General features: G+C 49.3%; 1 protein-coding gene across 1 annotated transcript in view; it reads left to right on the forward strand.

The window, feature by feature from the left end:
- The window catches only part of LOC134500896 (uncharacterized), a 28025-nt gene extending 14357 nt beyond the window's left edge, over window positions 1–13668 (forward strand). Inside the window, exons 6-14 of the mRNA XM_063308369.1 lie at window positions 378–530; window positions 3095–3224; window positions 4484–4558; window positions 5671–5760; window positions 7905–8056; window positions 8790–8951; window positions 10370–10440; window positions 12048–12152; window positions 13513–13668. Of these exons, the coding sequence (XP_063164439.1) occupies window positions 378–530; window positions 3095–3224; window positions 4484–4558; window positions 5671–5760; window positions 7905–8056; window positions 8790–8951; window positions 10370–10440; window positions 12048–12152; window positions 13513–13667 (1093 nt within the window). The 3' untranslated portion in view covers window position 13668. The remainder of the gene's footprint in view (window positions 1–377; window positions 531–3094; window positions 3225–4483; window positions 4559–5670; window positions 5761–7904; window positions 8057–8789; window positions 8952–10369; window positions 10441–12047; window positions 12153–13512) is intronic.
- The last annotated feature ends 1053 nt before the right edge of the window (window positions 13669–14721 follow it).

The raw sequence follows: 14721 nt of genomic DNA on the forward strand, positions 1-14721 counted from the left end.
TAAGGGAAGTTTGTTTCCTGCCTTTGATGAAGAGCCGAAAGGACTCAGAGCCTTAGAATTAGGTGACATTGTCACCTACGAGGGTATGAGCTTAGCTGGATTTACTTCTAGGTGTAGATGTGCTACAAATTTTAGAGCCTGCTTTGTCTCTGTTCCATCTGGCTCCTATCATGGTTAGTGGTGAACTTCTACTCTGAATGTTTGGTTGTTCAAAATGTCATTTCCCTCTCACACAACCACACCAGCGAGGGTTTCCCTATTCCTTGCACTGGGGACCGCGACATCCCCCGTGGCCCTTCCGTTCCTCGCAAGTCAACAAAACGAGTGCAGTAATCACGTTCTTCTTCCCTTTCATGATGGTCTGACGATGCCTGCAGTTTCCTCTACGAACTGGAAGAGAAGCTCGGGGAGAACATGTTCACCTTCAACGTCTGCGACGTGGCCCTCAGGAACGCACCAGAATTCCGCAGGGTTTACCTGCCGTATGTGACGAACCAGACCTACCAGGAGCAGACCTTTAAGAGGCTGATGTAAGGACCCTGAGGATGCCTCCCGTTTTCCTGTCCTTTTCCTCATGCTCTGCAAAAGCTTTTTAGGCAAAGCTACCTCACATCCCCAGGTCATCTTTCCCCTCCCCAAACTATAGCTTTGTAACTGATGCATGTTTGTACGTCAAGGCATAGCAGGAAATTCCTCACGTCCTGACTTCACGCAATGCTTCGAAGGCTGCCGTGGCATCCAAGCTGGTTTAAATGTTTAGGCTAGAACCCGGAGCAGAGAGAAACCAACCTTCAGGTGAACAGTCCTATGTATCTCTGGATTGCCCTTCAGGGAGGTATACGAAGTTTGTTCCTGGAATCTTTTCACCAGCTGGTTTCAATTTAACTTTTCCTCCTATGCTTAGTAATATAGATTCGTTCGGATTTTGGTGGGAAATGTTATCTGCTTGGTTCATAAAAGAATGGTATACTTGCAGAAGAGCCTCGTGGGGCGCAGAGGGGCAGGCGGCAGTTCTGCAACCGAAACTCTCCCCACGACCCGGGTTCGGTCCCAGCGGAAGCCGGATTCTCTCTCGGGCAGCCGGCTCAGGTCGACTCAGCCCCCCATCCTTCCGAGGTCGGGAAAACGAGCACCCGGCTTGCTGGGGAAGGGGATGGCTGGGGAAGGCAACGGCAAACCACCCCGCTCTATAGTCTGCCGAGAAAACGTCGCGAAAGCGGCCTTCCCCCCAAAGGGTCAGACATGACCCGGTGCTGGCACAGGGGACCTTCCACCTTTCACCATACTTGCAGAACAGAATATAACCAAGTAAGAACTTGCATAATAGAAATACCGTCTTACAAGAACTTGCGTGGGATTTAGTATCCCTGAAATTAGTGAGATCTTCTACGCAAATAGACACACATTGAATTGTGTGATTGGACTGCCATTCTGTTATCGACAGACTTTAAAGGGATTTTATATTTTAATTTACTTTTGAGTGTTTTTCTGACGGGCAGCAAATCTAGGCTTGATTTAAAACAAGAAAAGAAATGAGTTTGGTTTGCTTCTCAGTGGGAGCTTTTGCTCCATCAAGAGAACTTCCTTTGGCCAAGGATGGAAGCAGGCCTCCTTCACACCAACGCTCCAAACAGGACTCGGTGGGTCTTCAAGACTGCTCAGCCAGGCCCTTAGGGTGACTTACTGTATATAAAATAAATAAAAATAGGGACCAAGAGCCAACCAAATGCTCTTTAAGCAGCATAAAACAAAGGTCTGAAAGAGACAGAAGAAAAAGAAAGGCTTTCATGTGGTCTCAGCACCAGGAAACAGTGAAGGAAACCCCTTGAGGAGGGTCTTGATGTCTGCGCCCTGCCCACACAGATGCCAAGCTTTTTGAGTCTCTCCAGATAAATACCTTATCTTGCCCCTGGCCTGCCTGACACCCCACCCATCCCACTGTATGCCATCAACACATAATCATTACCCATTTTTCGTACCTTGGTGTCTTTTTTAAGTGACTCACCTTGTTCCCACACCATTCCACCACTGCAATGTTTCTAAAACCTTTCTGTTCTTTCAGGACTGGTTTTCAATGATGTTTTTCTAGGTATTCAAGTTTCCTCCCAGGACACCCTTCATATCACGCCTACACTTTAAACAGTTTTCTTCTGTTACATTCAGAAATAGATGAATCATAACAAAATAAGCACATAAGCCATGCCTTGCTGGACCAGACCCCTGGCCCATCTAGTCCAGCAGTCTCTTCTCACAGCGGCCCCCCAACTGCCCAAGGAAGCCCACCAGTCTCCCAGCAGGTGGCCTTCAGAGGCAGTCCCACTGGCATCAAGGCCAAGAGCCATGGATCCCCAGGACTTCCATGAATTGGCCCAACCCATTTTCGAAGCCAGTCAAACTGCTAGCCAGCACCACATCTGGTGGTAGTCAATTCCAAAGTTTAGATATGCGTTTTGTTAACAACAACAACAACAACATCCTTTTGTCATTGGTTGGTGGTGGAGAGCAGGAGAAAGAATTGTCAGTGAGCACCCTTTTTTGTTTTGGAGTGGGAGTGAAATTATTTTTCTTAGTTCACGACCCACTCAGCTTTGGACACGTTGGGGTAGCTACGCAAGTGAGGCCTTGAGTATTTACAGGTCAGCTGGAAGGATGACCATTGGTGGGCATGCTGAGTGAGCTCTCTTGTTAGTCCAGGAGAACAAAAGTGGGGGCACCCCAAATAATCAGACTCCATTTCAGCATCTGTTGGGAAATGGATGGATTGGCTGTCTGGAAGCCTCCTTGTTATGAACTAGTTACCTCTCTTACCTTTCACCCGTGCGGTAAAGCGACGGCTTCCTTTCATTCTTGCAGGAAGTCTCTTAAGTTTGCACTGACCTGAAACCCCCCACTTTGGTCTATGTGCGACGCCTGGTGCTTCTGGGCCTTCAGTGGATGGCCCACGAGGGCGGGAAGCACCGTGCCCTGCAGTTCTCAGCGGACGTGCTGGGTCTTGTCCCACTGGACCTCAGGCCTCTCCCCCAGCCTCCATTAGATCCCAGTCATCCACCTCCGCTGCACAACGTGTAACGTCTCCCTTTCTTCTCCTGCCTAGGAATGGGGTTCCTGCTTTCCAACAGGTCTTGGAGAAACTGGAAAGCGACCCGGTGTGCCAGCGCCTCTCCCTCAAATCCTTCCTCATTCTCCCGTTTCAGCGCATCACCCGACTGAAACTCCTTCTCCAGGTAGGAACAGCCAGCAGCCTGCAGGTAGCATCCAATACGGACAGCACGTGGGTCATGCAGCAGCCTGCTTCTCCAGCGGGAACGCCACAGGCAGGGCCGGGCAAAGATTCGGCTTCCTTGCTTCCTTCCTTGCAAAGAAACCTGTCCTGGTCCAGGCCTGTGATAGCTCCACACACGAGGACCGGGCAGTGCCTCAGACCTGAAGCCAGGGAGGTGCTGTGGAGCCCCCGGAGAATCAGGCCCTGGGACTTCTTGAGGCGGCATCCCTCTCCTGAGATCACAAGGCAGCTCTTTGTGGCTGCAGGGAGGGGGAGCGCTGCAAGAAGTGCCCTTGGTCTGAGGAGTGGACGTCAGCCCCGTGGGGCAGACCAGGCCGGGCTAAAATGGCTTTTGTTCAGATGGGCTGCAACAACAGCATCTTGCAAGTCCGGCTGAGAATCAGGGAGGCTTCTGCCTGAGCCGCTTCCAAACGCCACCTGCCTACTCCAAACACTTTTTTTAAATCCAAAGCACTGCATGTGTATTCCGCTATAGGTAGTCCTTGACTTGCGACCATTCATTTAGCGACTGTTCGAAGTTACAACAGTGCTGAAAAAAGTGACTTGCGACCAGTCCTCGCACTTACAACCATCACAGCGTCCCTGCGGTCCTCTGATCAAAATTCAGGCACTTGGCAACCGGCACGTATTGATGACAGTTGCAGTGTCTCAGGGTCACGTAATCACCAAGCAAAGTCAATGGGGGAAGCCAGATTTACTTAACAACTGTGGTAAAAAAGGTTGTAAAATCAGGTGTGACTCTCTTAAAGACCGCCTCACTTAGCAACAGAAGTTCCAGTCCCAATTGTGGTCGTAAGTCGAGGACTACCTGTATTTAAAGCTCATTTACTCTTGACATACACTGTTTTTCAAAGGGTTGTTTGGACTCGGGAAGAGTCGCTTTCCAGCTCTTCTCTTTGCAACTGTCAGGACTGTCAGGAACGGACCCCTTCATCCCCTGTAGAAAAACCCTGGCTCAGTTCTGCTTCCCTCCTGCTCCCATTCCACCCCCCACTTAGGCAGAAAGACATGCTAGGAGACATTCACCACGTTTCCTAGCAAAGATCTCTAGATGGAGTTGCGGTGTTGCCCCGTTCCCTGTTCTCGAGCTGCTCGTGAGGGGCCGTGGCTTCTGTGAGATCAGCTTGAATTCAAGACCGACAGCCGGCTGAAAAGAGGGTGGAAAACATAGAGGCCTTTCATTTGGCTTTCCTTCTGCAGAACATCCTGAAAAGAATCCCGCCGGGGGCCGATGAAGAAGTCCAAGCCACGCAGGCATATGATGCGCTTGAGAAGGTAAAAGCCTCTCAGAGTGTGTTCTTCAGACATCTGTCAGCTGTCCTCTCCTTACACAGAAATGTCCCTTCAGTTCAGAAGCTGAAATATCCAAGGTTTTTGAGGAGTCCCCTCCCCTCCTTTTTGGAATACAGAGGATGCTCATGATCTGAGCCACCTCTCTGTAGAATAGGAATGGAGAGGAAACCATTTAGCTGGCATCTGAATGCAAATGCATCTCATTATTTGAACAAACCTTAAAGCAAAACTTAGGTGTCCTTAAACTTGGATAGCTCTGCAAATTTTTTAATAGTTACTTTTAAAAAAATGTATTAGGGGAAATTTGTACAGAAAGGCCTATATTTGTGCAACAAATGTACAGAAACATATTATAAGAAAAAAACTGGTTTGCCCAAACCACAAGCATTAGGCATAGCACTTAATTTTTGTTGCCTAATTTTTTTTGGAAACAAAAATGCATGTTTGGAGAATGAATGAATGAATGAATGAATGAATGAATGAATGAATATGTACAAACTTTAGTTTAATGTGAATATTTAAGACAAATGTCCATATTCAATTACCTGAATTTGACGTATTTCCAAAAACATGAGAATGAGAAAATTAAATTTAATGTATTTGCAGAAATGGGAAACAGGTAGTAACCAAAATGATCGAAGATTTATTTATGTATTACTTATTTAGTAAATCAATTTATATGGCTGCCCATCTCATGAATGCAACTCTGGAAGGCTAACGATACAATAATAATAATAATAATAATAATAATAACAATAACAACAACAACAGCAGCAAAGAGATGATTTGAACCTGGTTCTCCCCAGTCAAGCCAAGAGACTTGAACAGTATTGCAACTATTCAAGTTCACCCTTAGGAAGCTAAAAGTAAAATGGAGTGACACATATAACAACACCAATTAAACATTGATGATCCGTGCCAATACAAAGCACCTAAAAATAATAATATGGAATTTTCCTCCGCATGCTGAAGGACAACATCTTTTAAACCAACAGTCAACATCTATCAATCTCTTCCACAGTAAAAGTTTGTGATTTTCCAAAGGCTTCTTGTTTCTTCATTTTCCTATTCTGATGGCATTTTCCTCTCTGCAGCTCATCAAAGATTGCAATGCAAATGTCCAGCGTATGAAGAGCACCGAAGAATTAATTCACTTAAGTCAAAATATGGAGTTTGAATGCAAGGTAAAAAAAATGTTCCTGCAAGGAATCTGTTCTGGGGATTTTCAGAGCTCATCTAACATCAACATTATTCTAACTTTTGTTTCAGCTTATCATACAAGCAGAATTCCCATGACCACAGTGGTAGTTGGGGGCTAGGCCACTACCCCCAAGTGCAGTATCTAAGTTTGTTTGTTTATTTATTTATTAAAAGGAGGGACTTCGGGTGGTTTACAATAAAGATAAAAGCATTAAAATACCATAAACATAAATAGATATCGTAACATAAATAGAGATACAAATATAATGTAAAGCATAAATACAGTATAAAATCCAGATGATGATGATAGTTGTGGTACCACTCATGTGTATTTAAAGGGACATTTTAGGGCACCAGCCGTCTCCAGGAGTAATTACTTCCCCTCCCGCCCCAAGCGAGGTGGCAAAACCAGGTCTTCAGTTGTTTTTGGAAGGCCACAAGAGACAGAATCTGTCTTATCTCTGGGGGAAGGATGTTCCAGAGGGCAGGAGCCACTACAGGGAAGGCCCGCTTCCTGGCCCCGCCGGATGGAATTCTCTTACAGACGGGGTCCGTAACATGCCCTCTGTGCATGATTGGGTGGGGCGGGTTGATGCAATGGGGATGAGACAGTCCCTCAGGTACAGTTCCTGGTTATCATCAGGAACAGATGAATTGTGGAGGATACCAGGAGGTGCCCATGAAGTCAACAAAAGTTGACCTCAACTTGCAGGAGATTCTAGTAATTGTTGCAAGCTTTGGGGCTTCTTTAGAGAGGCTGCAAAATCACTGTGTCCCAAGTGGCAGCGGTTATTTACTCTCTGAAGGAAACATTAATCTCTCTGAATCCATGCAGATCTTCAGCAGAAGCAGTTAGCCATGTTGAGAATACAGGTGGTCATCTAAAGTCACCCAAGCAGTCAGTATGGAACTGGTTTCAGTTCGCATAAACAGTCATATTTTTCTAAGCTTCATTAACAGTCATATTATTCTAAGTCCCCTTCCTAATTCCAGATCTTCAACTGCTGCTAAATGATAACATGAGATCCAGAGTGTGACCCACAAAGCAAGTAGGGCGCATGATCTTTTAGGAAAGCTCCATGTCATCATGGAGACATGAAATCTTGGCGTTCTTGCGTGTTGAGTCATCTCCCTTGTTCAAGGCAGGGACTGATGAATATGTGCAAACAGAGTGTAGATCTGAACATTAATGCTTTAAAACTGACAGTATTTTAAGTTTGAAAGTGAAAGTGGATTGAATGATTACAAGTTATACGTACTTAGTGAAACATGAGACCAAGTAGGTCAATTTGATGGAGAAATGGATGGAGAAAGTCTAAGACATGGAATTCTAAGAAATGGTGGAAGGGAGGGAGGGAGGGAGGGAGGGAGGAAGGAAGGAAGGAAGGAAGGAAGGAAGGAAGGAAGGAAGGAAGGGAGGAAGGAAGGAGGGAAGGAAGGAAGGAAGGAAGAAAGGAAGGAAATAATATGTGGCCTTTTGAAGAGAAAAGATCACATAATTAGTTCTGTGGAAATGAGGCTGACTATGTCAGGAGAAATTTCCAAGTTACTGGAATTCAGTGGAAGTGAGCATGTAGTAAAATCAGAAGAGATAAATTCAAGAACAGACAGATGTTGAGCCAGTGTGGATTGAATATGAAAATGAAGGAGTGGTATGAAAGAAGTATGAAAGGTGGTTTGGTCATAGAGGAGGAAGAGTGAGCGAGCTGAGAGGAAGAGGAAGGCTGGGCAAGTCTCGACTGGATGGTTTTGTTGAGATCTTGGGAAGGAGAGAGGTGAGATGTCTGTGAATGGGCGAGCTGCAAGGCTAGTTGGCAAGGAGGGAAAGGTGTGGAAAAGTGAAGCAACTGCAGCTGGAGAAAACTAGATTTGGCTAGGCTTCCTCTTGGTTTCCACGCGGCTGCCTTTGCCTGCTTTTGGTCTCGGTGTCTCGCTTCTCTCCTGTACTTCTTGCAACCTTGCTGACTCCAGAAGAGAACAGCATGGTGGGTGGGTATTTATGCAGAGCACATACAGTACAATGCTGGGCGAGGGACGTCCTGCTGCATGCTGGGAGGGGAGCATAGCTTGGAGTTATTTTGAGACAATGATTTGAGCATGGCTAAAAGGAGGATACTTGCCTTTGCAGATTTTCCCTCTTATCTCCCAGTCGCGGCGACTAGTGAAACACGGGGAACTTACAGCTCTGGAGTATAATATAAGCTTGAAGTGGAAACTTACCACCCGACCCATCTACTTGCACCTCTTCAATGACTGCCTGCTTCTGTCTCGACCCAGGGAGTAAGTTTTGGGGTGGATCTTTGAGGAACCCATGGTGGTCTTGAACTATCAGAGAGAATGGCAGAAGGAAGAGTTGGTGACTCATGCAGCGTCAGGACTTCTTCTTCCCAAAGCGATAGAGAGCTGCAGAGATCCTTTCGTGATCTCCCGGAAGGAGAACACGGCTGCTCTCTTCACCTGCCCTCTGGAGGGTCAGCAAGGTCCCTGGCTCACCTGGCCTTTCTGCTATATGTCTGGCCTGGGAAGAGCAGCCCAGACTACTGAAAGCAGTGAATGGGAAGGCTGTGGTGGCCTCAACCAAGGAGAGGGGAGATCCCGAAGAGGCGCCCAAGCCTGGAGCTGCTGTCTGCGGCAGCCTTGTGGGAAAGGATCCCCAGTCCTCCCTTTGAGGGTGGCCGTCACAATTTTAGTGCAGAAGGGGGAACCACACCGGGCAAGGTTTGAGGAAATTGGGTTTCTATTCCCAGTTGGCCCTGGTAATCCTAGAAAAGAGACTCTGGTTCATCCACTCCTATCTACAATATCCCAAGGAGCTTTTGAACAAAGTAAATCAAAATACTTAATGGCTAGTCAGCTTCAAAGTCCACGATGAAACCAGCACAGCCCTTTCTGTATTCTCCCAGAAGAAGAACAAGGGGAGTTAGACAATCCTGACCCAGAGCAGGGAACGCTGACCCCTGGCTTCTCTCTCTCTCTCTCTCTCTTTCTCCCCCCCCCCCCCGCCCCCCGGCAGGAATGGCCGCTTCATTGTCTTTGACTACGCCGCCGCCTCGGACGTGCGTGGGGAAAAGTGCGAGATGAAGCTCCACGGTGCAAACAAAAACCTTTTCCGTCTCTTCCTGCTGCAGAACAATCAGGGGAAGAAAGTGGAGTTCCTCTTCCGCACAGAAACACAGTAAGACGTGCAGGGGGAGGGGGTCCCTGCGCCCAGCCCCGCTTTACAGGCGTGCACAGGACGAGCCGGCCACGCAGCCCCGACTTGGAGTGAGGCCACGTGCTTCTGCCGGGCCCAGTGGGAGCAGCCCCTCTCCTTTCTGGCCCAGGCTGACACCCCTGCAGCCTTGCACCCGAGTCGCTTCCAGACGTGAACCCTCCTTGGCGTTCAAGCCATGGACAACGGGGCGGGCGGGGGGGGAGATGGCAGCTGCAACCACACAGTTAAAGCCCCACCCTATTTGCACACAACATGAAATATTTGCGGGGCTTTGATTGTGCAGTTGCAGCCACCACCTTGACTTTTTTGAGCGCTCCTGATTATATCAGTCCTTTTCCCCCTTTAGAGCGGCAGCACGGCACTCGGAAGGGCCGTTCCTGTCCAGTGCTTTGTGGCATTGCAGAATGTCCCCACCAGGTGCAGATTTCCCCATGTGTGTTGAACCTGTTGACCTCCCCCTCCCCTCCTGCCCCCGAGTGATCCGGTTTGGGGGCTTCCTTGCCTGGGCTCTCTGCATTACGGACGTGGTGCGCTAGGGGCTCCACCTACGACACCTTCCTTCGTGCAAGCCCCAACCTCAGGAACGCTTTCCTTCAAAAGCAGTGCTCCCTCCTCGGTCATCCTCTCCCCGCTTGTTTGTTCCATGGTGCAAAATGACCTGCCCCCCAGCAACAGGATGTGCTGGCCAACCCACTACTGCAGAAATGACTGGGGTGCCGGTGACGGTGCCAGTGAATCAGCAAACCAGGCTCATTTTGGTTTGTTATGCCACCAGGCTCCTCCTGAGGAGTCGTGATGAAGTTGCTGGACCAGGAGTAAGAAGCCCCAGTTCTAGCCTCGCTGGGTGACTTTGGGCCAGTTCCTTGGTCTCAGCCCAACCCACCTGACTTGGTTTGTGCTGTGAGGGAAACTAAAAGGGGATTCCCGTGGAAGCTGCCTTGAGATGCCGGGGAAATCTCATACATAAAATCCAGGTGGCTGTGACCATGATTTCTTTCCTTCCTTCCAAAGGAAGTTTTTTTTAACAGCTGAGACACCACAACTGCAGAATAGTCACCAGGTGAGATAGGAGAGTAGCCAAGTCTGTGGATAAGGAGAAGCCCCCCAGTGCTCCAGGGGGAACCCCCCCCCCCATATGGATACATCTTACGCTCAGCTGGATAGTAGTTGATTTGGGCTTGGCTTAGCATGTTGTGTGAATGCAGCCCTTGACGGATGGTTTAGAGGGCAGTGTGACATGTGAATGCATCCCACAGTGGCTGATTTAACAAGCCCTGTCTTAGCGCAATACATGAACCAAAGCCTAGTGTGCTTCAGGTGAAGGAAGAGAGCTTGTGAGGTCTTGCTGTCTGACTGACCTCATTCCTTGCTTTTCCTAGGAGTGAGAAACTGCGATGGATTTCTGCCCTTATGCCACAACAGCCAGAACCTGACCTGTTGGATGATTCTGGTAAGAAAGCTCAGGACACAAACAAAACCAGCCTAAGCAATGTTCGCTTCATTATTGGCCCCCCTCATTCCCCGTTCTCCACGTATGCAGAGAAGGGGGGGGGGGTCAGCCAAGGGACAAGGGCTCCTCAGAGCCCTCTGTGTCCACACCAAGGGGAAGAGCCCAGTGATTGGGCCAGATTCAGCTCCCACCATTGGCAGTAGGGACAACCCCGAGATGGACTACTGCTAAACCTTTGAATAGTCCCTAAAAAACATTGTTGAGTCCTCTTGGGTCAGGCTGCAGGTAAATTTCACCTTCCACCATTCTGGCACATTGCTTCCTGCCTGATCAGTTTTCACAGAAAAGAGAGAGGATTGACTCTGGTGTTTTCTGCTGTTTCTTGGAGCACCAACCTTGCATTATTTAAATATTAAGAAGAATTTCAGATTACTCCTCTCTTCTACTCAAAGTCAGACACAGAATCCCTTTATACAAGAGCAGGTCCTCAGGAGGAGATGCCTCCATGTCAGCTGGTCCAGTCAGCCTCCAAGGGTTGAATTTGGAGTCCTTGGATTCATCCACGGATTTTAGCTGAGTGGTGAGAAGCAATCTTCTCACTGAGCTCCGATTAAGTCTCTTTTGCCATATTGGAATCCACCTTTTGTGAGTAATTGCTTTGAACGGCAGCTTTAAAGCCTTGAGAAGTGACAAGAATCATCGGTCACCCCATATGTTGCTGAACTCCAACTCCCAGCAGTCCCAGCCAGCAGAGGCGGACTTGAGCCACTCCGGAAATGTGCTTGCGTTAAAGGCACCTCCAGTTTCTTCTTCAACTCCCTGGGTCAGCAAAGTTCTCTTGATGGTATCCTGGGACCCCCCACCCCCACCCCCACCAAGAATGCTAGGTGAAATCTTGTGCAAGTTCCGAGGGAGTTCAGCATTCTTACGGGAAAGAGCATGAGGTTTCAGAGAGGATATTGCTGGTTTTGTAGAATATTTTGGCCCCTTTTAAAATATACTGGCAATTGGGAGCTCACGCCATTCCAGAAGGTCACACAGTGGGGCCTTGCCCTTGTAAAGGCTACCAGTGCTTGATCCCCACCCTCCACTCTTAGCACAGCAGTGGTGGTGCTAGATCTCCATTATGGAGGGGAAGGACTCCCTGAACAGGGATATCACAGGGGGGCATCCAAAAAGTCAGGATGATGGCCAAAGCCCCGCCCCTTTTATATGCTGCAATGCAACACACGGGGAAAAAGAGGCGTGGCCTTGGTCAGCCCATCTTGACTTTGGACACCCCCCTCTGCGGTCAACCCTGTCCCTGAAAACAAACTTTAATTGGAACAAAAGCACAGAGATACACATTTTTAGATTTTAAGGCAGTGGAAAACAGAGTCCAGAAGGCCGAGGCCCATCACTGTTGCATTCCAGAACAGGGTATGAAATAGGGCTAAATGTTTTATTTATTGCAAATGTTTCGGGCTGCTTCAGTCATTTGGACTCCAAGCATCTTTATTATGCGAAGTAGAAAAGGAGAATCCAAGGCAGGGTGCTTGTATTGACCCAAAAGCATTCTGAATACGCTTAATTCCCCCAAGATGACTGACTCTCCATCCCACTTCCAGACGCCCCTCAGGTTCAGTGCGTGAAGCCCTACAAGGCGCGGGAGAATGATGAACTGACCCTGGAGAAAGCCGACATCGTCATGGTCTTGCGACAAAGCAGCGATGGTGAGCCGGCTCAGACGGGTCGTGGCAGGGCAAAGGAGGGCGTTTCTGGCTGGCCACCTGGCTGGCATCCTTTTACCTGCAGAACTGGAAGTCACAGAAACACAAAAGGGCCCGGGACAAAGACACCTTGTCCCGTACGAGGAGCTCTCGGTGTTGTGGACCAAGCCCCTCCCTGTGGACTCTCGGTTCTCCACCACCCTGCCTAGGGTGGAAAACACGGGCAGGGGGGCGGGGGGCCTGCATTCTTCTCCCTCGAGTGGCAAAGCCGTGGGTTTCCTCAGGAGGGGAAGCCAGCCGGTGGTTGCTGCAGCTGAATCCCAGACTTGCACAAGTCTCTGCTCTGGTTTTCAGGCAACAGTTGAGTTGCCCGGATCGTGGGTCGCAGCACAGGGCCACTCTCGCCACGGTGGCTTTGCTTGTGGCCTCCGTTCCACGCCTCACTGTCTCGGTTTGCCCTCTGGGTAAACAGAGGAAAAACGTGTGTGTGTGTGTGTGTGTGTGTGTGTGAGAGAGAGAGAGAGAGAGTGTCCTGGGGATCCTTTTCTTGGAAGGGGTGATGCAGCCCCCCCCCCCCCCATGAGCAGACTACCAAGCTCAATGGAAGGGAGCTGCAGCTGGGCATCCAAGGGTGTGCTCCGAAGGTGGCCCTTTCCTGGGGAGGGAGGGCCGGCGGCAGAGGCTCTTTTCAAGGAATTGCAGAGCGAAAGGCCACTGAAACTGTCCAAATCTGTGTGGGGCGAGCTGAGGGGCAGGACTGGAGGAGGAGAAGGGGAGCCCCCTGTAAGCCAAGGAGGGTTCAGGAGTCAATCCCCAGCTGATTGGGGTTGGGTCCCCTTTGTGCATCCCCTCAGAGTCCCATCAAAGGCCCGGCCAGGAGGGACTGCCAGCCTAGAACCACCACTGCATCCGGGTTCACATGGCCCACTCAGAATCCAGTGGAGCTGCTTAACGAAGAACAAAGCATGGTTTCCACTTGTGATCACCCACCAAAAGAAACCACAGTCCGGGCTCAGATGAATTAGGAAGCCCACGTGCAGGACGAGTCAGCCTGGCAGGAACAGAAGGGAACCTGCCCCTGGGGTGGCCATCTCATGCTGGGCTCCAGGCGGAGTCACAAGGGTCATGACGTCGTGGCATCCTGGATGCGGGTGATGTCACTGGGGACTCCACCGGGCCCTTCTTATGCAAAGGGGCAATAAAATTCCTGTGCATGTTACGAGTAAAAGTAAAGAGGGTCATCCTGCACATCAGGTGAACATGTGCATTGAGATGCTTAATTTTTAGGATGGTTGGATAAGCTGCAATACGCAAATTGGGAAACGTCCTCCGAATTGTTGCTTTGCCTTTGACCTCTCTGCAGGCTGGATCAAAGGAGTGAAGCTCTCCGATGCCGAGACAGGCTGGTTCCCTTCCGACCAAGTGGAGTTCATCTCCAGCAAGCATGCCCGGCAGATGAATCTGAAGGAGGAGCAGCGGGTCAAAAATGCCAAGCAGCAGGTCTTCCGCAGGAAATAGCCCCGCCCCCAGGACAAAGCCTCCGCCTTTCCCTCCAACCCAGGGGGGTGTTCCCCGGGTCTGGCGGGGGGTTAAACTGCCATGTTAATCTTGGGGCTGAAGGGGCACATCGCCAACTGGCCTGACTGGAATAGGTTGTCCCAGTCTGTCACCCGGATTTAAAGAGCAGCGGGAGAGAAGACCTGCCTCGTTTTTCTCGGGAGGATTGTAGGGAAGAGCGAGCTGAGGCGTAACAGGGAACGTGATGCGGGGCCTTCTAGGAACCTGTTCTCGGCTCTTCCATGTTTAAAGGCGCAATCCACTCACCAGGGAGCTCGCTTCAGCTCTGCGAAATAAGTCTTTAGCCCACCTCACAGGAAGACGTGAGGCTAAAATGTTAATATTTCAGTGTGCTTTGAACTGTATAGCAGAGTGCAGTAGAGAAAAATATACTTTGTGGAATTACGATGGAATGGACTTTTCTTTCCAAACGTTTTAGCTCACGCAAAAATATTCCTACCAGGAACGAAGTACGTATCAAGGTCAAATGCCTCTCATTGCAGCAAAACTAACCCCAGGTCTCTAGCAGCATTGCTCCTGGCCAGCCGGTCTGATGCAGCTCTGACCCCCTTAACAGTCGCCCAGCACGTGTGTGTGCGTGCAAACACACACACTCATGTGTGTATTTATCAAGGGAAGCCTTTCTCACACCTGCTTTCTTCACTAGGAAAGCTTTACCTGTTCTTAATTTCCACAGGTTGGGTGGTATCGGAGGAACGGGATTAGGATTAGAAACAAAAAAGGAACTTTTGGTTTCCAAACAGAAAAATCTGTTCTGACTTCCTTCCTGAGGCTGTTTTCTAGATTGTAGGCTTCATTTCCCAGCTGAAAGTGAAAAATGGGTTCATGCGTCGCACGGAACCAAACAAGGGTAGGCTTTGCCTTCGCCTTCATCATGGTAGTTGGGCATATACCACACAGTCACCCCTTCCCAGCGTAATTGCCCAAGATGTCCAAGCGTTGGACATGAAGCAGGATGTGGTATCAGGGTCCAGTGTGAGTGTCCACACTTATT

The sequence above is a fragment of the Candoia aspera genome, chromosome 7, assembly GCF_035149785.1.
Source record: "Candoia aspera isolate rCanAsp1 chromosome 7, rCanAsp1.hap2, whole genome shotgun sequence".
NCBI lineage: Eukaryota > Metazoa > Chordata > Lepidosauria > Squamata > Boidae > Candoia > Candoia aspera.